Here is a 27371-nt window from a genome sequence, read left to right as displayed (position 1 = left end):
TTAAGGCAGCTGGGAAAAATTTCTTTTCAAATATTTAAAATACCCCCCCTGGGGGAATAAAGTCCCTTTTGAAAAGGAAGCCTTTTTATTCCAAAAAGGTTAAAAGGGTCTTTTTTAGGGTTCCCCCCCCCCAAAGTAGGGGGGGACGGGCCCCAAGGACCTGGTTAAATTTTGCCCCCCCCGGGAAACGGGGGGTTTTTTTGTTTTTTTTTAAAAAAAATTTTATGATTTTTCACAGAGGGAAGGGGGAGGGGGGATAGAAGTTTAAAAAACCTTGGGTAAAGGAGACCCCCCAATTTAAGTTTTTTTTGGGCACCCCCCCCCCCCCCGGCCCCATTGGGGGATGTGCCCCGCAACCCAAGGGTACCATGCCCTTTACCTGGGAATCGAACCTGGGGACCCTCCAGTTCCGCAGGCCAACCGCTCTATCCACTGAGCCAAACCGGTTAGGGCTGTTTGGTTTTTTAATATCAACTTTACTGAGGTGTAATGTACATACAATAAAATCCACCCTTCCCAGGTGTACAGTCCATGAATTTTGATAAATCCATAAGGTGTGTGCACAGCATCACTGTCAGGGAGAGGCCATTTCCATCAGCCCTGCCTACCCACGCCCTGCGCACCTGGCAGCCGCTGACCTGCTCTCTGTCACCATGAAGCGGTTTTTCCTGCTCTCAATTTTTGTGTAGCCCGGCTGGTGTGGCTCAGCTGTTGAGTGTCAACCCAGGAACTAGGAGGTCACTGGTTTGATTACCAGTCAGGGCACACGCCCGGGTTGCAGGCTCAATACCCAGTAGGGGCCTGCAGGAGGCAGCCAATAGATGATATTTCTCTCTCATTGATGTTTCTCTCTATCCCTCTCCCTTCCTCTCTCTCTAAAAAATCAATAAAAACATATTTAAAAAAAAATTTGTGTAAAACTAGGGTCCGTGCTCTTTTCTGTCTGGCTCCTTTCTTTCAACAGAATGTTTTTGAGGTTCCTTCATGGTTTGCATGTATGTAAGTCATTCCTTTCTGTCTGAGTAGTAACCCATCCGATGGCCACACCACCATTGGTTTATCCAGTCACCTGTTGGTGGGCATATGAGTTGTTTCCAGAGTTTGGTGACTATGAATTAAGACGGTATGAACAAGTCGTTGTGGGGACGTATGTTTTGATTTGTTTTGGGTAAATTCCCAGGAGCTGAGTTGCTGGGTCATGTGGTCAGTGTGTGCTTAACTTTATAAAAACTGCCCAACGGTTCCCAGTGTGGTGAAACCATTCTGCATTTGCACCTCAATGTATGAAAGTTACATCACACCCTCACCAATTGGTAGTATTGTCAGATGTCTGCTTCTTTGTTCACTTCAACTTTAGCCATTCTAGTGGATGTGAATTGTCATCTCATTGTGGTTTTAATTGGCATTTTCCTGTAAGTGCTGATGCTTACTGACCATTTGCACATTCTCTTTGTAAACTGTCTGTTCAAATTGTTTGCCTATTTTTTAAAAATAAATCTTTATTGTTCAGATTATTACAGTTGTTCCTCTTTTTCCCCCCATAGCTCCCCTCCACCCAGTTCCCACCCCACCCTCTGCCCTTACCCCGCCCCCCCCCACAGTCCTCATCTGTAGGTGTACGATTTTTGTCCAGTCTCTTCCCACACCCCCACACCCCTTTCCCCGGTGAGAATTGTCAGTTCACTCCCTTTCTATGCCCCTGATTCTATTATATTTACCAGTTTACTCTGTTCATCAGATTTTTATTCACTTGATTTTTAGATTCACTTGTTGATAGATATGTATTTGTTGTTCATAATTTTTATCTTTACCTTTTTCTTCTTCTTCCTCTTCTTAAAGAATACCCTTCAGCAGGGGTCCTCAAACTTTTTAAACAGGGGGCCAGTTCACTGTCCCTCAGACCGTTGGAGGGCCAGGCTATAGTTTAAAAAAAAACTATGAACAAATTCCTATGCACACTGCACATATCTTATTTTGAAGTAAAAAAACAAAACAGGAACAAATACAATATTTAAAATGAAGAACAAGTAAAGTTAAATCAACAAACTTACCAGTATTTCAATGGGAACTATGGGTCTGCTTTTGGCTAATGAGATGGTCAATGTCCAGTTCCATATTTGTCACTGCTAGTCGTAACCAGTGATGCAAGTGTGCATCAGTTAGTCTAGATCTGGTTGGAGATTTCAGATGTTCCATTCTGGAAAAAGGCTCTCCTAACTTCAAAAAAAAGGCCCTACTAACTGCAAAAAAAAAAAAAAAATCCTAACTTGTTCTTACCTCGGTCCTCAGGCAGCAGCAGGCTCTGCACAGGCAAGCTCGTGACTCGTCCGATCACACCCAAGACTGAGAGGAAGACTGGAGAGACAGAGAGAAAGAGGGGAGTCAGAGAGTGCGGCGCACATTCCACTCATGCACACTGCGGGCCTGGGACGAGTCGGCTGCTAAGCAACAGGCAGCGGTGGCAAAAACACCCAGCGGGCCGCATAAATGTTTTCGGCGGGCCGCATGTCACCCGCAGGCCGTAGTTTGAGGACCCCTGCCCTTCAGCATTTCATATAATCCTGGTTTGGTGGTGATGAACTCTTTTAGCTTATTCTTATCAGTGAAGTTCTTTATCTGACCTTCAATTCTGAATGATAGCTTTGGTGGATAAAATAATCTTGGTTGTAGGTTCTTGCTATTCATCACTTTGAATATTTCTTGCTACTCCCTTCTGGCCTGCATAGTTTCTGTTGAGAAATCAGCTGACAGTCGTATGGGTACTCCCTTGTAAGTAACTAACTGTTTTTCTCTTGCTGCTTTTAAGATTCTCTCTTTGTCTTTTGCCCTTGGCATTTTAATTATGATGTGTCTTGGTGTGGTCCTCTTTGGATTCTTTTTGTTTGGGGTTCTATGCACTTCCTGGACTTGGAAGTCTATTTCTTTCACCAGGTAGGGGAAGTTTTCAGTCATTATTTCTTCAAATAGGTTTTCAATATCTTGCTCTCTCTCTTCTTCTGGCACCCTTATAATTCGGATGTTGGTACGCTTGAAGTTGTCTCAGAGGCTCCTTACACTATCTTCATATTTTTGGATTCTTTTTTCTTTTTGTTTTTCCGGTTGGATGTTTTTTGCTTCTTCGTATTTCAAATCTTTGACTTGATTCTTGTGATCCTCTAGTCTGCTGTTGGATCTCAGTATATCATTCTTTATTTCAGTCAGTGTATGCTTAATTTCTAGTTGGTCCTTTTTCATATCCTCGAGGGTCTCACTAAATTTATCGGTGGTTTCTAGAAAATTCTTGAGAAACCTTAAAAGTGTGGTTTTGAACTCTATATCCAGTAGTTTGCTTTCCTCCATTTCTGTCATTTGTGATCTGTTTCTTTGTCTCCGCATTTTTTATGCTTCCCTGTGTTGATGGAGTGGCTTTGTGTGCTAGGTGTCCTATAGGGCCCAGTGGCTCAGCCTCCCCAATTACCTGAGGTAGACACTCTTGATGCACCCCTTTGTGGGCTGTGTGCACAGTCTTGTTGTAGTCAAGCCTTGATTGTTGTTGGTATCACTGGGAGGAATTGACCTCCAGGCCAGTTGTCTGTGAGAATCAGCTGTGTCTACAGTGGGAGAACTTCTGTGCTGAAGACACCCTTATGGGACAAAGACTTGCTTCAGTGGGGCTTTGGTGCTCACTGAGTCTGCCCCCTGAGTGTGTCCCTTATGGATCTGAGGAGTTGTAATCTGGATGGTCCCACTCTGACCACTGGGTACACTGGCTCTTGGACCTCTAAGGAGGTGCTAATTTAGCCTCTGCCTGAGGCTACCCAGCAGGAGCTACAGAGAGATCTGCAGATTCCTCTCCCTTGTTTGGAGTTTGGAGGTGCCCAGATGAGGCCCAGCTGTGAAGCAATGCAAGCTGCTGTGGGGCCTTGGGCCTTCTTTTGGATGTTCTGGGTCTCTCTGACCCAGCTGCAGTTTGTTAGGTAATTTTCAGATTGCAAAGGGCCAGGGCATTCATATGCAAAAGCCTCTGCCACAGCCTGGGTGGGGCGGGGTCTCAGGGAATCAACAGGGCGGAGCAAATAGCTATGGCTGCTCCTCAGTCCTGCCCTATGAGGCCCCCGGGTCTCAGTGTCCAGAGGTAATCGCTGCAAGCATCTCTGAGAGAAAGCCGTCCTCGAGTTCCGCCCGATGCCAGACAGTCCAGTTTCTCCCCGTATGAGTCTGGGTCCCCAGAGCCTCGCCCAGAACTGGAGTTCAGAGCCGTCGGGAGCTTGTGACTCCCTCCTGATTGAAAAAGACACCGGTGTCCTCCGTTGCCAGCCCTTTCTTCGTGCGCCTCCGTACCTCTGCACTTTACTTCTACACCTCCTCTGAGTCTCAGTGTGCTTTTCTCTTTCCTTCTAGTTGTAGAATTTCCACTCAGCCAGCCTTCCTGTGGTTCTGGATGATGTCTATTTTGTCTTTTAGTTGTATTTTTGAAGTGGTTGTGTGAGGCAGCAATTTCAGGTGTTTACCTATGCTGCCATCTTGGTTTCCCCCCATTTGCCTATTTTTAATTGGATTGTTTTTTTATTATTCAGTTACAAGAGTTGTTTATATTTTTTCACATAGTTCTGTCAAAGATATGTATTGTGAATATTTCCTCCTCATCTGTGGTTAGCCTTTTCATTGTCTTAATAGTGTGTTTCTTAGAGCAGAAGTGTCTAGTTGATGAAGTCCATGTTTTCAATTTGTTTTTCCTGTTATGGCTTGTGCCTTTGTGTTTATTTAAGAAAACAGATCTCCCTAAGGTCACAATTAAAATTTTTTTTCAGGTATATGATCCATTTTTAGTTATTTTTTTTTATATAGGGCAAGGAAAGGGTCACGGTTCCTTTTTTACCATATGAATTTACAGCTGTTTCAGGACCATTTGTTGAAAAGACTATGCTTTCTCTCATTGGATTACCTTGGCAGTTTTGTAAAAAATTAATTGACCAAGCCCAGCCGGCATAGCTCAGTGGTTGAGCATCAAACTATGAATCAGGAGGTCATGGTTCAATTCCCTGTCAGGCCAGGTTCCCTGGGTTGGAGGCTCCATCCCCTGTGCGAGGGTTGTGGGAGGCAGCTGATCAATGATTCTCTCTCATCATTGGTGCTTCTATCTCTCTCTCCCTCTCCTTTCCTCTGTAAAATCAATATATATATATATTTAAAAATAATTGACCAAATATGTGTGAATTTATTTTTAGCCTCATCCTTCTGACTCATTTGACCTCTTTGTTTCTCTTTATGCCAGTATGATACTCTTGATTACTGTAGCTTTATAGTAAGTTTTAAAATCACATAGTATAAGTCTTGCAACTTTGTTCTTCTTTTCAAAATTATTTTAATTTTTGTAGATCTTTTTGTTTTCAAATACATTAAATAAAATTATCAGTGTTTTATCAAAAAAAGTCTGTTGAGATTTTTATTGGGATTGTATTGAGTGTATACATCAATTTGGGAAGAATTGACATCTTAACAATATTGTCTTCCCACCTAATGAATATGGTATATCAATCCATTTACTTAGGTCTTTGAAACTTCTCATCAATGTTTTGTACTTTACACTGTAGAGTTTTGTAAATGTTTTGTTAAATTAATTCTAAATTTAAATATTTTTGAATGCTTTTGTAAATGGCAGTTTTGTGTGTTGTGTGTTTTAATTGACTTTTAGAGAGGAGAAGGGAGAGGGAGAGAGATGGAAACATCAATGATGGGAGAGAATAATTGATCAGCTGCCTCCTGCATGCCCCCTACTGGGGTTTGAACCCACAACTCAAGCATGTGCCCTGGGCTGGAATTGAACTCAGGATCCTTCAGTCTGCAGGCCAATGCTCTATCCACTAAGCCAAACCGGCCAGGGCCTAGTGCCCAATCTTAGTGAAAAAGTATTTAATCTTTCACCCTGAAGTAGTATGCTGGCTGTAGGTTTGTTTGTGGGTTTTGTTGTTGTTGTTGTTTATAGATGTCATTTACTAGGTTGAGAAAATTAACTTCTATTTTTAGTTTGTTGAAAGTTTTTGTTTTCTTTTTATCATAAAAGGTGTTGGATTTTGTTAAATGCTCTTTTTGTGTTTATTGAGATTTTCATTGTTTTATTACATGATTTAATTTTCTGATGTTAAATCAACCTTGAATTCCTGATACAAATACCAGGTATTGGAGTATAATTATTTTTAGACATAGAGTGGATTCAGTTTCCTAATATTTTGTTAAGGATTTTTGCATCTATGTTCATGAGAGATATTCGTCTGTAGTTTCTTTTTTTTTTTTTTAAATATATTTTATTGATTTTTTACAGAGAGGAAGGGAGAGAGATAGAAACATCAATCAGCTGCCTCCTGCACATCTCCCACTGGGGATGTGCCCGCAACCCAGGTACATGCCCTTGACCGGAATCGAACCTGGGACCCTTCAGTCCGCAAGCCGACGCTCTATCCACTGAGCCAAACCGGTTTCGGCTGTAGTTTCTTTTGATATCTATCTGACTTTGGTGTCAGGGTAATAATCACCTCATGCAATGATTTGGAAAGTGTTCCCTCTGCCTCACTATTTCTGAAAGAGTTTATGTCAGGTTTATATTTTTTCCTTTAATATTTGAGAATTTGCTATTGAAACCATCTGGACCCTGGCTTTTCTTTGTGGAAACATTTTTAATTATTTATTCAACTTTTGTACTTGCTATAGGTCTACTTATATATTTTTTATTTCTTCTTGAGTCAGTTTTGGTAATTTGTGTCATTCTATGAATATGTCTATTTCATGTAAGTTGCCTAATTTGTTTGCCAAAAGCCTCGCTGGTTTGCCCCATGGACTGAAGGCTCTCAAGCTTATTTCCAGTCAAGGGCACATAACTCGGTTGCAGGCTTGATCCCCAGCCCGGGTCGGGCTGCATGTGGGAGGCAACCAATTGATGTGTCTCTTTCACATTAATGTTTCTCTCTCTCTGTCTCTCCTTTGTCCTTCCACTCTCTCTAAAAATCAATGGAAAAATATTCTTGGGTAAGGATTAATAACAACAAAAAATTTTCCCTTACAATACTTTTCTATTTCTATGGGGTTGTTAGTGGTATTCCTTCCTTTATTCTTTACTTTGGAAATTTTTGCTTGGTCAGAATTGCTAAAGTTTATTAATTTTGGTTTCATTGATTTTCTGTATTTTTTTATATTTTCTATTTCACTGATTTTCACTCTGATCTTTAGTTTTTCTTCCTTTCCATTTACTTTGAGTTTTATTTACTATTCTTTTTCTAGTTCTTGAGGTAGAAGCTAAGATTAATTTTAAGTATTTCTCTTATTTGTATTTAAAGTTATACATTTCCCTCTATATACTGCTATAACTGCAGTCTATACATTTTGCTATGTTATGGTTTTGTTTTTATTCAACTCAAGATATTTCCTAAATTTTCCTCTGATCTCTTTTTTGACACATGGGTCATTTAGAAGTGTGTTTAATTTCCACCTATTTAGAGACTCCTATATTTATTTTTATAAGCTGGATTCTAAGAATAGTTTCTTTATGGTTAAAAAACATATGTTGTATGATTTCAATTTGTATAAAGTTATTAGGACTTATATTATGGCATTGCAAATGGTCTCCTCTGGAGAATTTTCCAAGTGCATGGAAATAATGAATTATATCCTGCTTTTGTTAGGATGAAGTGCTAATCCCTGGCTAGTGTGGCTCAGTTGGTTGGAGCATGGAAGCACCAGAAGGTGGAGGTTCAATTCCCAGTCAGGGCACATACCCAAGTTGCAGGTATGGTCCTTGGTTAGGGTATGTGGGGGAGGCAGATGACTGATGTTTCTCTTTCACATTGATGTTTTTCTCTCTCTCTCTCTCTCAAAAAAAAAAAAAAAGGAGTGTTAAGTGTTAAGTCAAACTGATCGACAGTTACTAATTTTAGTAAATTTTGGTTGTTCTGCCGAAACCGGTTTGGCTCAGTGGATAGAGTGTCAGCCTGCGGACTGAAGGGTCCCAGGTTCGATTCCGGTCGAGGGCATGTACCTGGGTTGCGGGCATATCCCCGGTGGGAGATGTGCAGGAGGCAGCTGATCGATGTTTCTAACTCTCTATCTCTCTCCCTTCCTCTCTGTAAAAAATCAATAAAATATATTAAAAAAAAAATTTTGGTTGTTCTATCAATTACTGAAATAGACGTATTTAAATCTACAATTATGATGGTTAATTGTCTATTTGTCCTTTCAATTCTGTCATATATTCTGAGGCTCTGTTATACATTTATACTTGTTACATATAGCTGACATATTGACCATTTTATTATTATGAAATGTCCCATTACTTTGTCTCTAGTAAAGTTTCTTTTAACAGCTATTGTGTCTGATAGTAATATTATCCTTCTAACTCTCCTATGTTTACTGTTTGCATTGTATGTATTTTTCAACTTACTGTCTCTTTAAATCTAAATTGTGACTTTGATAGATAGCATGAATTTTGCTTTCTTATCCAGTCTGACAAGTATTAGTTATGTATTGCTGTATAACAAATAACCCTCTAATTTATATCATGCAACAATAACCATTTATTATCTTACTCAGTTTTTTAAGTTAGGAATTTGGTACTGGCTTTCCTGGCTCAAAATCTCTCATGAAGTTGTAGTCAACCCGTCAGTGAAGTTGGAGTGATCTAAAAGAGGGGTTGCCAAACTTTGCTGTGATGGCCAATTTTATATGTTAACGGGACTAAGGGATGCCTTGATAGCTGGTGAAACATTGTTTCTGGGTGTCTGTGAGGGTGTCTGAGAAGAAATTAGCATTAGAATCAGCAGACTGAGTAAAGAAGATCCACCCTCACCAATGTGGACAGACATGGTCCAATCCTTTGAGGCCCCGAGTAGAACAAAAAGGTAGAGGAAGGGGGATTCTCTCTTCTTGAGTCAATTCTATTAATAATTAATTAATTAATATCAGTTCTGTTTCCCTGGAGAACCCTGACTAATACACTTGTCAATTTTGAATATTATAGCAAAAAATATCTCACTGTTGTTTTATTTTGAATTTTTTATTAATGTGCTTTTTCACATTTTAATCAGTCAATTTTATTGCTTTTGTATATCCATTTCATTATTTTGGAGATTTGAGTGAGTATTCATTTGCCAGAATTCTTTGTGTGTGTGTGTATTTCTTTTCTTTCTCTTTTGAAATATATCAGAATTCTTTATTAATGAAATATGTCAGAATTCTTTATTAATGAAGGACACTAAACTCTTTCTGTCACACATGCAAGCATGTTGCACATATTTCTTGTTTCAATGCTGTTGGTTTTTCCGTAGTCAAATTTACTGACTTCCCCTTGCAATTTCATATGTTATCTTTATGTTTGTAAAATTCTTTTCATCTCTGAGATATTTTTAGTTCTTTGTAAATTTTAAATGTTATTATTTAATCCATCCAGAATTGATACATTTTTTCAAAGTGTTAATTGAACAACTTTCTGGTTGCTGGTCATTGATGTGAGCTGACACCTTAAGTCGACACCAAATTCTTGAATACGATGGCGTGTGTTTCTGGGTCCCCTCTTCTCTGCCATTCTTCTATGTTTGTGCTACTGTAACACTATTTATTTAGATTGCTGGCACATGTGAATATCCAGTAGGATAAGTTCTACTTATTAAGTTTTTCTTCAGAGACACTTTAGAATAAATGTTTCAACTCTCCTCCCCACCCCCCAAATTACAATCCCATTGGGTTTTTAAAGTAACATTTTTTATTGAGATATAGTTCACACAACATGCAGTTTACCCATATAAATGTATGAGTCAATGTTTTCTAGCATATTCACTGGGTTGTGAACCATCACTATAATGTAATTTTTAAAATTTTTTTTATTGATTTCAGAGAGGAAGGGAGATGGAGAGAGAGATAGAAACATCAATGATAAGGGAGAATCATTGATCCACTGCCTCCTGCATGCTCCACACTGGGGGTCAAGCCTGCAACCCAGGCATGTGTCCTGACTGGGAATCAAACCATGACCTCCTGGTTCATAGCTCACTCACCCACTGAGCTACTCTGACCAGGCACTATAATATAAATTTGTTTGGTGACTTATCCTAGTAAGTTTCACACATTTGTATAAAATGGTATGTTATATTTTGTTACATTGTTATTGCTATAATATGCTCGGCTTTACTTCGGTCAGTTTCATGCTTTCTGATTTTACTTTTTATAATTTCCAGAATTGTTCTTTGTTTTGTTTTGTTTTTTAAATATATATTTTATTGATTTTTTACAGAGAGGAAGGGAGAGGGATAGAGAGTTACAAACATTGATGAGAGAGAAACATCGATCAGCTGCCTCCTACACACCCCCTACTAGGGATGTGCCCGCAACCAAGGTACATGCCCTTGACCGGAATCGAACCTAGGACCCTTGAGTCCGCAGGCCGATGCTCTGTCCATTGAGCCAAACTGGTCAGAGCTGTTCTTTGTTTTTTGATCTTTGCCATATAGATTATATTTTCTCCCCTTTTCTTTTTAAGCTCTTCCACTGACTTGGAAGTTACATGTTCTGTTCTTATTCTACTAGTAATTAAGTACAAATTTTTAAAAGCACATATTTGAATCTATGGTTATGCAATTATCGATGTTGGGAAATAAAATTATCTGTTAACCCTCCCATGTAATATGAGGGAGATAATATAATTATTCTTTCTTCCTGGTAACTATCCCAGCTTTTGTTGATATAGTTTAGAGTTTTAATGTTATTCTTTATCCCTTCTTCCCCAGTATTTGGGGCCTTTATGAGGCCACCAAAGCAGCACGGAGGAGACAAAGGCCAGATCAGTCCAGCTGCAGAATCATCCTATATAATAAAAGAGAAACATGTAAGCTCTAACCGGTTTGGCTCAGTTGGATAGAGCATCGGCCTGCGGACTGAAGGGTCCCAGGTTCGATTCCAGTCAAGAGCATGTGCCTTGGTTGCGGGCACATCCCCAGTGGGAGGTGTACAGGAGGCAGCTGATCGATGTTTCTCTCTCCTCGATGTTTCTAACTCTCTGTCCCTCTCCCTTTCTCTCTGTAAAAAGTCAATAAAATATTTTTTTTAAAAAGAGAAACATGTAAATTGACCGTCTCTCCGCTACGCTCACCAGCCAATCAGGAGAGTATGCAAATTAACCCAACAAAGATGGCGGGGTAATTTGCATATGCAGGCCACCAATGCTCCTAGCCTGTAGGCCCATACATAGGCCCTGAGCAGCTGGGGTCCCAGAATGTCCCCGGCCCCTCCGGGCCTACGGGCGCAGGCGCCAAGCGGATGTTCCCGCCCCGTGGCACTTGCGCTTGCGCCGGCGCCAAGCAGTGGCCCAAGTCCACGTTCCCCAGCCCAGCACCCATCACGGGGCGAATAGGCCAGGCCAGGCCTCCCCGCAATCGATCACGGAGCTAACAGGCCAGGCCAAGCCTCCCCGCGATCCCAAGAGAAGAAGCCGTTCTGCTGACCAGCCTGCGCTATGGACCTGTTCGGGTGGGTGGCGCGGAGTCCCGGGCCTCTAGCCTGCAGCCACGGGAAGTCTCCCTCTCCCCAGAGTTAGGAGCACCAGCCCAGGTCCACCCAGCGCCGGGTCCTGACTGCGGAGGTGAGTTCCTGCAGGCTGGGGTTTGATCCCTAGGCATTAGCAGTAGGAGACCAGTGCCTTTGATATTGCTGTGTGTCCAGGTTTTAATTGAACAAATGCCCGGTGGTCCTGGGCGCCAGCTTAGCAAAATCTTTTAGGAGGAGAATTCTGTCTGGGTTTCCTCAAATTCCCTCAGCCACTACTCACCCCTCTGTAAAGGCGCAGAACAAATGAGGCCCCTTAAATAAAAATCAGAGGTCTCCAGCAATGGTGGGCCTCTCTCATCACAGTCATTTGGACTGGATGGCATTTGAGTATTTATCTAGGCACCATGACAGGGAACACACAAGCTCAAGTCATGATCTCTGCCCTTAAATAACTCACAATCTTATTAGAGCGAGTGGCTGATAAAAGCGCAGTAATGACATCAGAATGTAAGGTAACAATACAGAGAGGAACAGAAGCAATTGCTAGGATGATTTTCCAACAATTAGTACAAAGAGTATGTGCGGTGAATTAAATTAAAAAAATGTGTGGAAGTAGCTGCTTCATGAGTATGGGATCCCTTCCTATTTTAAAGGAAACTGAGTTCCATGTGAACTGTGTAATATGCTATGATATCTGAGGCACAGGACAAGGGAGGCCCTAAGGGTACTCTGCTTTGATATTTGAGTCATTCTTTATTGTTCAATGTGATTTATTTCTGCACGCCTCAGTTTTGTAATAGTTAGATTACTAGAATAATACATCTTGCTATAAAATATTACTAGAAGATCAAATGATCAGGTGACATTTATTGTTATTTTCTATAAATGAACACAATCTCTGGTATGCTAAAGTGATAGGTATTATAGAAATATTCAGATAGGGAGACTTACAGGCTTGATTACAAGTTAGGCTTACTATCACAACCTAAATTTAATCCTTAAAAAAAGCAGGGAGCCAACTAGAACCTGAACCAAATATAAGCCCTTGAAGGGCAAATGTAAATTGGATAAGCTTTGCTATTACAAGAGCAAGACGAAAAAATTCAGATGTAAGAATGAGAAGCACATTGCATCCACTCTAAGTTGCTGTTAAAGAAAAAGAATGATATGCTATGAAAATACTTAATACGGATTGTAAAGAGATTTGTTCAAAGAGGATTTCCTAGAGTAGGTGGTATTTCAGTTAATATTTTTGCATGTGAAGAGGTTAGCTAGATAAGAAAAAGGTGTAGGGGTCCCGAATTGCAGAGGATGTAGGCGGGGCTGAGGGCCCCCCCACCCTCGTGCATGAATTTTGTGCACCGGGCCTCTAGTTTTTTAATAATCAGTGCTCCGTATTTTTAGTAATATTTGTTCTGATTTTGAAATAATCACAAGCTTAGAGAAAAGGCCCCCAGACAGGCCCTCAGTGGACAGAGCCGGGAGATGCTGGGCTTTGGGCAGCTCCCACTCACAGCTGCGTCCCTCAGAGAATTGCCTTATCCATCGTTGTGCTCCTCCCAGGGGATGGCCCATACCCATGACACAGGGCTCCGGGATGCAGAGGCCCGGCCCCTGCCTTAGTGAGCGGCCATCCCAGCCCCAGAGCTCCCGAGAGCATGGTCTGAAGCTTCCTTCCCTCCAGATGGTCCCGTGGGCTTTCCTGTGTCCAGTCCTGTTCCCTTCACTTCCTTGTGGGGATATTGCCTGAGGCCATTCCCCAATAACCCTCTGCAGGCAACTCTTTGTTTCAGTCTGTTTCTAAGGGACTCAACCTAATACACGAGTGATATAAATATGTGTCATTTAAGTCACACTCTGGGGTCACCGGTTGACCTGAGCTGGAATACACACTTCCAGAATAGTCAGCCAGCATCTGATCAACAAGTAGGTAATTACTGCAAGGGTTCAACTACTTATCTCTGGGAAACCGCAGAGGCTTCATTAATTTTCATGATGAGTGTTAGAAATGAGTTTTCATTTGTGTATTAAGTGTCTTAATAATTAGCATAGTGTGTGTTAAAAATGGGGCATTGTTGGTGAAATTGATAGCAGGCAATATTGTCTAAAGTATTGTAGACACTTCCCACCCTTGTTTGAACAGTGTTTCCTGTCAGTGGCGCCCACGGCGTGAGCTCTAAATGGTCCTGCATCCAGTCAGTAGTGCAGAAGGATCCTGGTCCCCGATGCCAGCAGAACAGCTACCTGAATATGGACCTCAAGGAGGTGGGCAAGTTTACCTCGAGGGCACCTTTTATGACAGGCGAGTTCAGAGCGCCTAGAAGGCTAGCCGGCTGGGACTCCGTCAGAATTACAGAACAGGCTGTGAGCCCGTGTTGTCCCTGCCGGCCATCGATCATCACCAAGGACTGCTCTGTCTCTACAGTCGGCTGGTCGGTCTCAGCTCTGACTCCCGCTGTGGGGCCTTCATTCTCCCGCACTCTGGCCTCCCAATGCACCAGGCTTAAGCCAGGTTAGTCTGTCAGGTATCAGTTCTTGTTGGAAGGTATCAGTAGCTGCCAAGAATTGAAGGTAGGTTTTCTCCTCACACAACCTCACTACCAGGTAGTTTGTTGCAATAAAAACTCTTAGAAGGAATTCTGACACATATATTTTTTTAATAAACAAGTGTTGCTCTGACAAGTGGTAAATAAAGGGAAAGGATCAAGGAAGTCACCTTTTTCCTTTTATGCACCATACCTCAGGGCAACTAAATGACGGATAAAGGGGAGTGTCCCTTTATATAACACTACAGGCCCGGTGCACGAAATTTGTGCACTGGGGGTTGGGGTTCCCTCAGCCCAGCCTGCCCCTCTCACAGTCCGGGAGGCCTCAGTGGATGTCCTACTGACAGCCACAGTCTGGCAGCAGAGGCTCAGAGCAGGCATCCCGTGTGTGTGTGTGTGTGTGTGTGTGTGTGTGTGTGTATGTGTATGTGTCTGCTGGGGGCCTGCCCCCAGCCACACCGTAGAGGCTTGGAGCAGGCGCCCCTCTGTGTTGATCTCTCAGGCTCCTGGCCTCCACTGCGTGTTGTTCTCTCCCTTGAGCTGTGGCCAGGGTGGGGTGCTGCCTGCAGGCCACGATTTCCTGCTCACGGATCACCGGATCACCTCAGAGACCCGGGGGCAGGCCCTGCTGGGTGCTGTCTGCGCGGAACTTTCCTGCTCTGGGGTCACCATGGCGACCAAGGAGCAGGCCCACCTGGGGGCTGCCTGCAGGCTGCACTTTCCTGCTCTGGGATCACCATTGAGACCCAGGAGCAGGCCCTGCTGGGTGCTGCCTGCAGGCCGCACTTTCCTGCTCTGGGATCGCCATGGGGTCTTGGCTGGGGGCGGGGCTTAGGCGGCACACGGGGGTCCCAGCTGGGGGCGGGGCTCAGGCGGCGCAATCACACCACCTAAGCCCCGCTGCCCAGGGCCACACATGGGGGCCCGGATGGTGGCTCGAGCTGGCCAGCCCTGCCTGCAGTATGCAAATTAGCTGCCATCTTTGTTGGCAGTTAATTTGCATATTGCTCTGATTAGCCAATGGGAGGCGTAGCGAAGGTATGGTCAATTACCATGTTTGTCTATTATTAGATAGGAATCCAGCCACTATGTGAAGATGAAACACTAGAAATAGAACATCACCATTTTACCACACCCATCTTGACTCAGTGGGTGTAGGTGGTGAGCACCTATGACTAACACCTCAAATGCAGACCAGGTGGAAAAGCCAAGCACCTCCTAGGACGTCGTCTTGTCCAAAAACTGAGCCTGCAACAGAGGAAGTATCTAGAGCTAATACTCAATGTACAGGGGTGACAGGAGACAGAGGCACACGCTACATGCCACTAGAGGGTGCATCACCAGCCAGATCCAGACTGGGAAACTCTGGGACAAATGATCCAGGTCTTCAGCAAAAAATTGGGAGGAAAAAAAAGGCTGAAAGAAAATAACCCGATAGATGAGCGATTTTCAACCTTTTTCATCTCATGGCATACATAAACTAATTACTGATATTCTGCTGCACATCAAAAATACATTTTTTGCCAATCTGACAAAAAAATATATAATTTTGATTCATTCACATTGGATGGCTATTGTTATGTTGGCTGTTGTCATTTTTTTATTTGACAAGCTAAGGGAAAAGAGGGCAGTGCCCCTGACTAAATAGTCAGGTACTGCATGTTTAACAAAATTCTTATGGCACACTGGTTGAAAATTGCTGCTACAGATTAAAAGAGATTTAAGAGATATGTCAATGGATTGCAGGAAATCTACATTATTTGGACTTTGATTCAAATAAATTACTAACAATTTTATAACATCTGCTAGAGGCCCGGTGCACAAAATTCATGCATGGGGGGGAGGTGTCCCTCAGCCCGGCCTACACCCTCTCACAATCCGAGACCCCTTGGGTATGGCCCCTAGGCCTGGCCTATCAGGGCTTTCCTTCCCCCTGGCTGCTGGCAACTGGCCCTGTCCCCACCGCTGCCACTGCTTGCCATCTGTGCCGTGCTGCACCCCTGCCTCCCGCTGCCACCAGTTGCCACCCTCTGTGGGTGACAGGCATGGGTGATCGCTTGGCTGGCCTGGGCCTCCCTCTGCGGGGCAATCGCTGGCCGGCCCTGCACACCAGCCACAGCACTGCTGGCTGGTGGCCTGGGCCTCCCTCTGTGGCTGCCAGCTGGGAGGCCCCACCCACCTGGCTGGGGCTCTGCGATTGATCGCTGTGCAGAGGGTGGCCTGGGCCTCCCTCTTTGGGGCAATTGATCATGGAGCCCCCCCATCAGTTGCCCCGCAGAGGGGTGGCCTGGGCCTCCCTCTGCGGGGCGATGATGGGGCGATGGCAAGGCCCCCTGACCAATTGCATCACACCCACCTTGGCTGGCCTGGCACCAGTGCATGTGATAGTGTGGTCATCTGGAAGGTCGTCTGGATGGTCGTTCTGCTGTTCGGTCCTTAGGTCAATTTGCATATTACACTTTTATTATTATAGAGTAGGGGCCCAGTGCATGAATTCATGCACCTTGAAAGGAATTGTGGGCTGCGAGGCTGCAGTAGGCACAGGGGCCCATTCTCCGCACCTCCCCAGACCCTCCCACCATGGCCCCCAGTCCCCTGTCAGCTGGCAGCCACACTCCCGCCACCGCCAGTCCCATGCGCTGACGATGCCAGCCCCGCTCGCACCCGCTGACAGTGCACAGCAATTGGGGCCAGCACCAGCAGCAGGTGCGAGCAGGGCCAGCCCTGTCAGTGGGTGCGAGCGGCAGCTGCTGCCCTGATCACCTCTCAGGAGCAGAGGGAAGTGGAGACTCCCTCAGGGGCTATCAGGGCCAGCATCCTCCACTCACACCCGCTGATGGCGCCGAGTGATCGGGACTGGTGCCGGGCAGCTCCAGTGCCTGCTGCGGGTGTGAGCGGGGCCAGTGCTGGCAGTGGGTGCGAGTGGGACTGGTGCCGGCAGCAGATGTGAGCACCGGGTGGGACCGCGGTATGCGGGAGCAAAGAATTTTCAGTGACCACCAGAGATTCACTCTGATGACAGCAACCGGCGCCCTGCTTGGTCTGGTGCCCCTGTTCACCTGCTCCACCATCCCACGGCGCCCAATGCCCGCCATTTTCTGCACACGCCTCCTGGTGGTCAGCGCATGTCATAGCAACCGGTTGTTCGATTGTTCAGTTGTTCTGGTTGTTCTGCTGTTCGGTCTATTTACATATTAGCCTTTTATTATATAGGATGAGACAGTTGAAGATATGGCACTGATCAGTTTGGCTTAATGGTCAGAGTGTCGGCCCTTGGACCAAAGGGTTGCAGGTTCAATTCCCAGTCAAGAGCATATACCTCTGTTGTAGGTTTGATGCCCAGCCCAGGTTGGGGCATGTGCGGGAGGCAGTCAATGTGTCTCTCTCACATCAGACTCTCTCTCTCTCTCCTCCTCCTCCTCCGCCTCCTTTTCTTCCTCCTCCTCTTCCTCCTCCTGCCCTTCCAATCTATAAAAGTCATTGGAAAATATATCCTTGGGTGAGGATTAACAAAAAAAAGAAAATGTGGATACCAACTGACTAATGATTTTAAGAGATGATTGTATATGAATAATTATTTTGGTGTGACACTGGTATTCAGGTTATGGTTTTCTTTGTTTTCATATTTTTAGATAAATATATTGAAATAATTACTGAGGAGTTAAAATGATGTCTGAGATTTGCTTCAAAATGATATGGGGGTGGGGTGGGGTATAAGTAAAGCTAGATTTGCTTAAGTTAACTATTGTTGAAGCTGGAAAAGGGGGATGTGAGGGTTCATTGCACCATTTTGTCTAATTTTATGTTTAAAAATTTTTTGAGCAATAAGTACTTTTATTTATTTATTTTTAATTCTCACCTGAGGATATGTTTGTTATTGATTTCATTTTTTACTTTTTAAAAATATTTTTATTGATTTCAGAGAGAAAGGGAGAGGGAGTGAGAGATAGAAACATCAATGATGAGAGAGAACCATTGATCAGCTGCCTCCTACACGCTCCCTACTGGGTATGGAGCCCAGAACCGGGCATGTGGCCTGACCAGGAATCGAACCGTGACCTCCTGGTTCATAGGTTGATGCTCAACCACTGAGCTATGCCAGCCAGGCCATTTTTCATTGATTTTAGAGAGGAAGGGGGAGAGAGTGAATCTTCAGTCAGTTGCCTCCCCTACGGGCCCAACTGGGGAGCGAACCTGCAACCTTTCGGTGTATGAGATGATGATGGAGCAGTAAGTACTTTTTAAAGAACAGTGTTCTTCTGAGGCTTGTTCTTTCACTCAACATTATGTTTCTAAGATTCGCCTCCAAGTTGTAGCTGTAGTTCATCCAATGTTCACTTCTGTGTTGTCTTCTCATTGTATGAATTTTCTCATTTGGCTGACAATGGGTATTGGAGTTGTTTTCAGGTTTTTGCTATCACAAGGTGGCTCAAGTGCAGCCTTAACTTGGTAAAGCCAACATCTGCACTGTGCTGGTGAGATAAAGCGACGAGGATGGAAACGGAGGAAACGGCACCAGGCGCTCTCTCAGATCTTACCCACAGGGGGCCTTCAGGCTGGTGCGCTGCCGCAGAACTCATGCCAGTGAATTGGGAAGGTTTCTTTGGTTGCTAATGAGAAAACAAAATAAATAGAGCAAAAATGAAATGAAATGAACTAAAATAAAAAGTGGGGAAAAGAGCAGAATTTATTTGTTAATGTTTTTAAATTGATTTTTAAAAAGTAATCCTCACCTGAGGATATTTTTTCCATAGATTTTTTTTTTTCAGAGAGAGTGGAAGGGAGGAGGGAGGGAGGGAGGGAGAGAGAGAGAGAGAGAGAGAGAGAGAGAGAGAGAGAGAGAGATGTGAGATTGACACATCGATTGGTTGCCTCCTGCATGGCCCCTACTGGGTCTGGGATTGATCCTGCAACCCAGGTACGTCCTCTTCCCCAACAGGGAATCAAATCTGATTAGTGCGTGGGCCGCCGCTCTCAGCACTGAGCCACACCAGCCAGGGCTTTATTTATTGATTTTTAGAGAGAGAAATATCGATTTGTTGCTCCATCTTCTATGCGTTCATTGGCTCATGCTTGTATGTGCCCGACCAGAGTGGAACCCACCCCCTTCGCCCAAGAGAACGGCGCTCTAACCAAGGGAGCTGCCGGACCAGGGCACTGTCGGCTCCTTTCATGTAAAAGTCTGATTGCAAGCACCTCCCTGTTGGGCGGCTCTGTTCGTGGGAATCTTGTCTCTTTCCCCATCACCTGGCTCTGCTCAGCCCTGCGCTGTCCTCCTTCTCAGGCAGGGTCTCCTCTGCCACTCCCTGCTCACATCCCGCCAGGAAAGAGAAGCCCAGTCCTGAACTGCGCTGCTCCCAGTGCTGGTCTGGGTCAGCCGTCCTTCCCTGGAGTGTGGTGAGAAGCCAGCCCTGCCAGAGCTGCATGGCTTGAGAATAAGGTGGATCCTGAAAACGTATGGGGGTGAGAGGTGAGTCCAGAAAAAGAGGCAGGGGATGCTGGGCTCGCAGAGCAGCAGACACCAGTACAACGCATTAGCGCCTTTTCTCACGTTGGCCCAGGAAGGCGTATGTGGGACACAGTGTAACCGGAGCCAGGTTCTGCTGCCTGCCAACCCTGCAAACCAAGTGCTGGTGAAAAAGGAAAGAGGTTTTATTCAAGTGTCAGTCATGGAGGAGATGGGGGACTCTTGTCACAAAGCCCATCTTCCTGTCTGAGTGCAGGCAGAGGTTTGATAAGGATGGAGAGGGAAAGCACAGCAAGCCAGAGCATCCATTCCGATAAGGACCTGCACACCCGGCGGTGACGTCTGTGCGCGTCATCCTGTGCTCATCATCCTGGGCTCCATGTCATCCTGGCTCCACGTCATCCTGGCTCCACGTCATCCTGGCTCCACGTCATCCTGGCTCCACGTCATCCTGGCTCCATGTCATCCTGGCTCCACGTCATCCTGGCTCCATGTCATCCTGGCTCCACGTCATCCTGGCTCCATGTCATCCTGGCTCCACGTCATCCTGGCTCCATGTCATCCTGGCTCCACGTCATCCTGGCTCCACGTCATCCTGGCTCCATGTCATCCTGGCTCCACGTCATCCTGGCTCCATGTCATCCTGGCTCCACGTCATCCTGGCTCCATGTCATCCTGGCTCCACGTCATCCTGGCTCCACGTCATCCTGGCTCCACGTCATCCTGTGCTCATCATCCTGGCTCCACGTCATCCTGTGCTCATCATCCTGGCTCCATGTTTGAAGGTCAGCAAATCTCCCGGAACTGGGACAACAGAAGGTCCGAGTCTGCATCTTCTGAAGTTAGTCCCTAGGACTCTGATACAAACGTGCTGTTTAGTTACAAGCTGCTTATTAGTCAGAGTCCGCATTTACAGAAACAATCCTTACAGTTCCCACTGTCACACCTGCATGTCAGGGGTGCTAATGGGGAGTGAGGATCAAAAGAACCCTTGTTTGTGAGGTGTGACCAGAGCCCTGTAACTTGGCAGCCAGCAGGCAGCTGGGAGGAGCAGAGGCAGGAGAGGCTCGCTCGGAAGGCTGTGGGCCAAAGGCCTGTGATCTGACGGGCAGTTTTGACAAGGAGCTCTTTCCTGGTTACTGCAAGATGTCAGACAGGTTTTATTAAAAACGTCCTCCTACTGCGAGTGGTACTTTGGGGCAAATAAAAGGGGAGATGGCTGTGACCTCCTAGGGTGGGAATGTGAACTGATAATGGGATGGAGCAGGTGACTGTGGAAGTGGCAGAAACAGGGGTAGAGGTGATAGGTACCCACGGATGGGACCTCAGTACACAGTCATCGCATCCGATGCTTACTGAGCACCTACCGTGCATCAGGCACTGCTCTGAATGTGTCCCCATCACATCTGATGCTTACTGAGGCACAGCTCTGAATGTGTCCCGCATATTAACCCATTTGCTTCTCACAACAATCTTCCAAGGTAGGTCCTATCATTACCCCCATAATAGAGACGAGGAAACTGAGGCACAGAGAGGTTAAGTGACTTACCCAAGTGGTAGAGTCTGGATTCTACCACTGTCATCTGCCTCACATAGGTGGGGGTGGTCTTGACAAGTCTACAGGAAGAAAGCCCGTTTTATTGGCCACCTTTGGGTGGCCTTACAGCGGAGGGACTCAGAGTGTCTATTGGTCCATTTGGAAGGAAAGGTGAGGGGCATCTGGGTGCCACAGAGGTGACCGGGTCCTGCAGGGCAGGAGACCTGTGCTGAAGGCGGAAGGTTTGCTGGGACAAAAACTGCTGAATTCCTGGTCTCTCAGAACTATTTTGCTCACTTCCTTTGGCCCATTTCCAATGGCCCCAGCACCCTTTTGGGGACATACTGCTCCCCCAAAGGAGACCTTGAGCCTTTGTGGGCTCTGCAGGGTATCATGGTCCCTGGTGGGCCCCCCTCTCAACCCAGAGCAGCCAGCCTTCCACTGTTAGCCCTGCCTGGGGCAGCCAAGCTGAGGTCTGCCTTGTCGGGAAGGCAGGAGATGGGCGTCCCGGTGGCTCAGGTCCCGCTGTGGATGATTGAGGAGTTACAAGGAGAGAGAGAAGAATGAAGAGGCACAGACAGTGAGGCATGCACAAGATAGGCACAATGAGAAATAGAGAGAGAGGGATGGCCCCAGCTGGTTTGGCTCAGTGGATAGAGTGTCAGCCTGCGGTCTGATGGGTCCCAGGTTCGATTCTGGCCAAGGGCACATGCTGGTGAAAATGGAAAGAGGTTTTATTTAAGTGTCTTGATCCCTAGTAGGGGGCGTGCAGGAGGCAGCCAATCAATGATTCTCTCTCATCATTGATGTTTCTCTCTCTCTCCCTTCCTCTCTGAAGTCAATAAAAATATATTTAAAAAAAGAAAGAAAATCAGTGTTTAAAAAAAAGAGAGGGATGGAGACAAGAGAGATACAAAGACAAACAAAAAAAGACAGAAGGAGATGAGAGTGATGGACAGAGAGAGTGAGATGGAGAAGAGATATAATGTCAGGCAGAGAGAAAATGTCAGATGGAGAGAGAGAGGAGCAGTAGACACACTGCCCTCCCAGCCCCACAGAGGGACACGCTGGGACCAGCTTGCAGAAACATACCCCTCACACTGACCTCCTTCTAGGAACTCCCATGTTGGCAGCCGGTCCTCCCTCAGCTCTGCCCTCCTCTCCTGCTGCTGGCCAAGCCCATTAAGCTGCTCTCCTGGCCACAACTGAAGGCCCCACGCCCTGGGAAGGAAACCACTGAAGAGGCGTCCATGCACCCCTGCACCCCAAACCATCAATTAGTGTTAATGAGGGAAGGCTTCTCACTGCGTAAAGACCCCCATCGGGGCCCAGTTGGCGGGGAAGCCCCACCTCCGTGACTCAAGAGGTTAAAGGGCCTGGGGCCAGCCTGTGAGCCCAGAGTGTCCAGATGGCGTGTGGCAGTGGGAAGGTCACCATCCAGCTGGTGGATGAGGAGGCAGGACCTGGAGCCCAGGACCCGAAGCTTTTTAGAGGCCAGAGCTATGAGGCAATCCAAGCAGCCTGCCTGGATGAGGGGATCCTGTTCCGTGATCCCTACTTCCCTGCTGGCCCTGATGCCCTTGGCTATGACCAGCTGGGGCCGGACTCAGAGAAGGCCAAAGGAGTGAAATGGATGAGGCCCCATGTAAAGTGTGGCTGGGGGCTGGGTTCTGGCTCTGAGGGAGGAGGGCTGGGGGCCTGGACTCCTGGCTCTGAGGGAGGAGGGCTGGGGCCTGGACTCCTGGGTCTGAGGGAGGAGGGCTGGGGGCCTGGACTCCTGGGTCTGAGGAGGAGGGCTGGGGCCTGGACTCCTGGGTCTGAGGGAGGAGGGGCTGGGGGCCTGGACCCCTGCGTCTGAGGCAGGATGTCTGGGAGGAGGGCTGGGGCCTGGACCCCTGGGTCTGAGGGAGGAGGGCTGGGGCCTGGACCCCTGGGTCTGAGGGAGGAGGGCTGGGGGCCTGGACCCCTGGGTCTGAGGGAGGAGGGCTGGGGCCTGGACCCCTGGGTCTGAGGGAGGAAGGATCCCTGTGGGACCAGCTCAGAGCAGGCTCAACCACCCTGGGTCCAGGAAGGTCCAGAGAAGCCGACCGCCTGCCCGAAGGCTTTACAAGCCTCTCATGGGGCTGGAGACGCTCATTACTCTGGAGCAATGAGGCAGGAGGGGACCCAGGCACCTGACCTCCTAGTTGCTCCTTCCCTCCCTTTCCTGGCTGAGGCCTGGCATCCCCATCCCCCAGGAGTTTTGTGCTGAGCCCCAGTTCATCTGTGAGGACATGAGCCGGACAGACGTGTGTCAGGGGAGACTGGGTGAGACCACTGAGCCCACCTAAGTCCCCAGATCCTGCAAGTTGCAGTTGCGACCCTGACACCTCTGCCCTCGATCTCCCCCTCCCCACCCTCTGACCTCCCCTCCCCCTCCCTCAGCTCCCCCTCAGCCTCTCCTCTCCCTGGGCCTTAGCCTTCTCTCCTCCAAGGTAACTGTTGGTTTCTTGCGGCCGCCGCCTCCCTCACGCTGCACCCCCGACTCTTGCGCCGAGTGGTGCCCCCTGGACAGGGTTTCCGAGACAACTATGCCGGCGTCTTCCACTTCCAGGTAAAGCTCGGTTCCTCTGCTCATGCCTCAGTTTCCCCAGGTGACATGGTTTCATAGTTGACTTTGCTTCTTTGGGGCTGGAATTTAGGACAGGTACGGCAAGGTCAGGGGTCAGAGCTGGGCCCCAGACGGGGGGCGGGGGGCGGGGCGGATGGAAACTGAACCAGGCCCTGTCCCTTCCCCACCAGTTCTGGCAGTTCGGCTGCTGGGTGGACGTCGTGGTGGATGACAGGCTGCCGGTGCGCGAGGGGAAGCTGATGTTTGTGCGCTCAGAACAGCGGAATGAGTTCTGGCCCCCCCTTCTGGAAAAGGCCTATGCTAAGTAAGGAACCCCCCCCCCCCCGGCCGCAACCCTACGTCCCAGCCAGCAGCCCCCGGCCTCATGACAGCCCCCAGAGCCCCTCCACTTCTGGGATCTTCTAGATACCTTGCTAAGGGTTCCAGACCAAGCCACAGCCCCTGAGACCCTAATGCACACCACCCCCTGAAGCCCTCCAAACGGCAAACTCCTTCCTCCACCAACAGGTCACACAGAACATTCTTAGAGACCCACCAACACCAGAATCCGTATAGGTCCCTTGGGAGACCTATAATCTCAGACAGTCTCTCCTGATCCACTGAGAAATCCAAAGCACTCCCCAAAATATTGGGTGGAAGACCTGGGACCCTCGAATCTTTGCTTTTCCCCATCCTGTGGATCTGAAATCCCTGACAAGCCCCGTGGGGATTACCCCAAAGGGAGACATCGACCTCCCAGAGACCCCAGGTCTCAGACCGCCCCAGGGTGCCCAGAACTCTGACTGAGCTCCCCGAGACCCCCATCACTCAGTCCTGGCGGCCCAAGCGCCAAGGCTTCTCGAGTGTGCCACAGTCCCCACCTCAAGAGTCTGCACATCTTCGGAATAGCCCCTGGGACCCACACCCTGGGACAGAGGTGCCCACATCCCGAGATGCTCGCACATGCCTCAGGCACCCCCATGCCAGACCTGCTCCCACAGGCTCCACGGCTCCTATGAGGTGATGCGAGGCGGCCACATGAATGAGGCTTTCGTGGACTTCACAGGTGGCGTGGGCGAGGTGCTCTACCTGAGACAAGACATCCCAGGCCTCTTCTCGGCCCTGCGCCACGCCCTGGCCAAGGAGTCCCTCGTGGGTGCCACTGCCCTGGTGAGAGTCGGACTCCCATGGAGACCCCACCAGGACCAGTGTGGAGTGGGGGGTTCCATGTCCTCCTCTCTTTCACTGGTGGCTTATTCTTTCACAAATCAAACACGGGCAAGTTGAAAGGATATTTATTTGCTCTCATAACGAATGAGCTTCAGGCACAGCTGGATCCAGGTGCTTAGCAGACATTGTGAATGTGTTTTCTATTCCTGGTTCTATTTCTGGGTTAGCTTCACTCTCAGGCAGACTTTCCCTTCATGGGCCCAAAAGAAGCTCCCAGTTACCTCCCACCACCCCAGAGTTGAGAAGGAAAAGTACCTCTTCTGAGAATCTCAGCAGAAGTCCAAGATAGATATTCATGGGCTAAGCTTGAGTCATATGTTCATCTGTGACCCAATTACATGCTCATTCATTCACTGAGTCAGTCTAACTCATTCACTCATCCATTTACTTAACCCTGTTCTCAGTTGCTCACTTGCTCTGTCTTATGTTTCTCTGCCTCCTTCTGTCTCCCTGTCTATTCTTTATCTTTCTTTGTCTCTAGGCCGCTGTCTCTCTCCTCCTTCCATCTGTTTTGTCTCTTGTCTCCATCTCCCTCTCTCTGCTTCCTCACTCCCCTTCACTCACCAACTCCTGCCTCCCCTCGGAGCCCTGTTATTCAGCTGGGTGCTCTGAGAGGAGCACTCCCCAGCCCCCGGCTGCAGCCCCAAGTCCCAGCCACATACCCGAGACCCTCTGATGGGACAAGGAGCAGAGAAGGCACAGATGAGAGGGAGGGTCCTGACCCTCAATGTGGCCTCACCGCCCTATCCTCTGCCCAGAGTAATCAGGGCGAGTACCGTACAGAAGATGGGCTGGTGAAGGGACATGCGTATTCCGTCACGGGCACGCACAAGGTGAGCGACCCCACGGGTGGGCTGGCAGAGGGTGTCCAGGCATCCACAGGCCGGTCAGCCAGTGACGCTGTTGCCCTCAGATGTCACTGGGCTTCACCAAGGTGCGGCTGCTGCGGCTACGGAACCCATGGGGCCGTGTGGAGTGGACCGGGCCCTGGAGCGACAGGTGGGATGGATCTGGGGTGGCGGGAGGGCTTGGCCCCACCTGCCCATCCCTCACACCCCGGTCTCCCCAGCTGCCCACGCTGGGACGTGCTGCCCCCGGAGTGGCGAGATGCCCTGCTGGTGAGGAAGGAGGACGGTGAGTTTTGGTGAGTAGGAGAGGCCCTGGCAGGGCACAGGGAGGGGCCAGTCCTGCTTGAAGGGTCCTGGCAGAGGTTCACGGGGAGGGGTCATAAAGGGAGCAACTGTCCATGTGAGCGGTGATTTAGGGACGAGCTTCAAGCTGGGGGAGCTGAGGACGATTCGTAGTAACATTAGGGAGACTGGGGAGGCATAGTAACCTCTGGGAGGTTGAGGGGGATGGAGAATATTCAGAGCAACTGAGGGGTCTTGGTGACGCCTGGGCATTTCTTGAGATTTGGCCACACTGAGGGGCTGAAGGACATCTGTTGGTAATTGAGAGGCTGAGGGTCTTGATATTTGTGGGCTGAAAACAATTGGACAATCTGAGGGGAGTTGGTGATCTTGGCTATTTGTGGGGCATTTCTGAGGACTCAGAGAAATTTGGGGGAGCTGGAGGGCTCAGGGATTTGGGGGTCATTCTGGAAACATACTGGTTGGTCGTCTGCAAGGTACTTGGCAACACTTGCGGAATCTGGGGGCCTTGTGATCTGGGGGTGGGCAGGTATGACTTCGGGCCACTTTCCAGGATGGAGCTGCAGGACTTCCTCCGCCACTTCAACACCGTCCAGATCTGCTCGCTGAGCCCGGAGGTGCTGGGCCCCAGCCCGGCAGGAGGCGGCTGGCACACCCACATCTTCCAAGGCCGCTGGGTGCGAGGCTTCAACTCTGGCGGGAGCCAGCCTGCTGCCGGTGAGGCCTGGAGGAGACCTGAGAGGCAAGCGAGGGGGCTGCCGCAGCGGGTAACCCCATTTCTTCCTCCCCCACTAGAGACCTTCTGGACCAACCCCCAGTTCCGGCTGACGCTGCTGGAGCCTGATGAGGAGGACGATGAGGATGAGGATGGGCCCTGGGGGGGCTGGGGGGCCGCAGGGGCTCGGGGCCCTGCTCGCGGGGGCCGCGTCCCCAAGTGCACTGTCCTCCTGTCACTCATCCAGCGCAACCGGCGGTGCCTGAGGGCCCAGGGCCTCACTTACCTCACTGTGGGCTTCCACGTGTTCCAGGTGGGCCTCTGGGCTGAAGAGAGGCAGGGCTGAGGGGGTGTCCGAGAAGGCCAAGGGGCTGGGAGGCTGAGGGTGGGGCAGAGAGAGACACACGGAGAGACAGAGCTGGGGCTCACGCATGCTAAGCAAGGGGGGGCAGGGAGAGACTGAGGGCCAGGGAGGGCACAGAGTCTGGGTCAGGAAGGAGTCAGAGAAAGGGGGGGGGGGGGGCTGAGGATCAGGGAGGTGACAAGGAGCAAAGAGGCACAGATGAGAGGGAGGGACCCAGGAGGCGGCAGGGAGAGGCTTGGCCAGGGGCTGAGGGCCAGGGGCTTCAT

General features: G+C 48.2%; 1 protein-coding gene and 1 pseudogene across 1 annotated transcript in view; one reads left to right on the top strand and one right to left on the bottom strand.

Moving 5' to 3' along the window:
• LOC102437911 overlaps positions 1-11357 on the bottom strand; it is a 23285-nt pseudogene extending 11928 nt beyond the window's left edge.
• An 11106-nt stretch (positions 11358-22463) lies between these two features.
• The window catches only part of CAPN12 (calpain 12), a 10975-nt gene continuing 6067 nt past the window's right edge, over positions 22464-27371 (top strand). The window contains exons 1-10 of the mRNA XM_023760567.1: positions 22464-22700; positions 23293-23362; positions 23530-23648; positions 23837-23970; positions 24647-24815; positions 25634-25708; positions 25789-25874; positions 25945-26019; positions 26580-26743; positions 26822-27054. Of these exons, the coding sequence (XP_023616335.1) occupies positions 22464-22700; positions 23293-23362; positions 23530-23648; positions 23837-23970; positions 24647-24815; positions 25634-25708; positions 25789-25874; positions 25945-26019; positions 26580-26743; positions 26822-27054 (1362 nt within the window). The remainder of the gene's footprint in view (positions 22701-23292; positions 23363-23529; positions 23649-23836; positions 23971-24646; positions 24816-25633; positions 25709-25788; positions 25875-25944; positions 26020-26579; positions 26744-26821; positions 27055-27371) is intronic.

This window comes from Myotis lucifugus, unplaced genomic scaffold, assembly GCF_000147115.1.
Source record: "Myotis lucifugus unplaced genomic scaffold, Myoluc2.0 scaffold_185, whole genome shotgun sequence".
In the NCBI taxonomy this organism is placed as follows: Eukaryota; Metazoa; Chordata; class Mammalia; order Chiroptera; family Vespertilionidae; genus Myotis; species Myotis lucifugus.
Note: the sequence above shows the minus strand (reverse complement) of the source record. Positions and strands in the feature narration are given on the sequence as shown.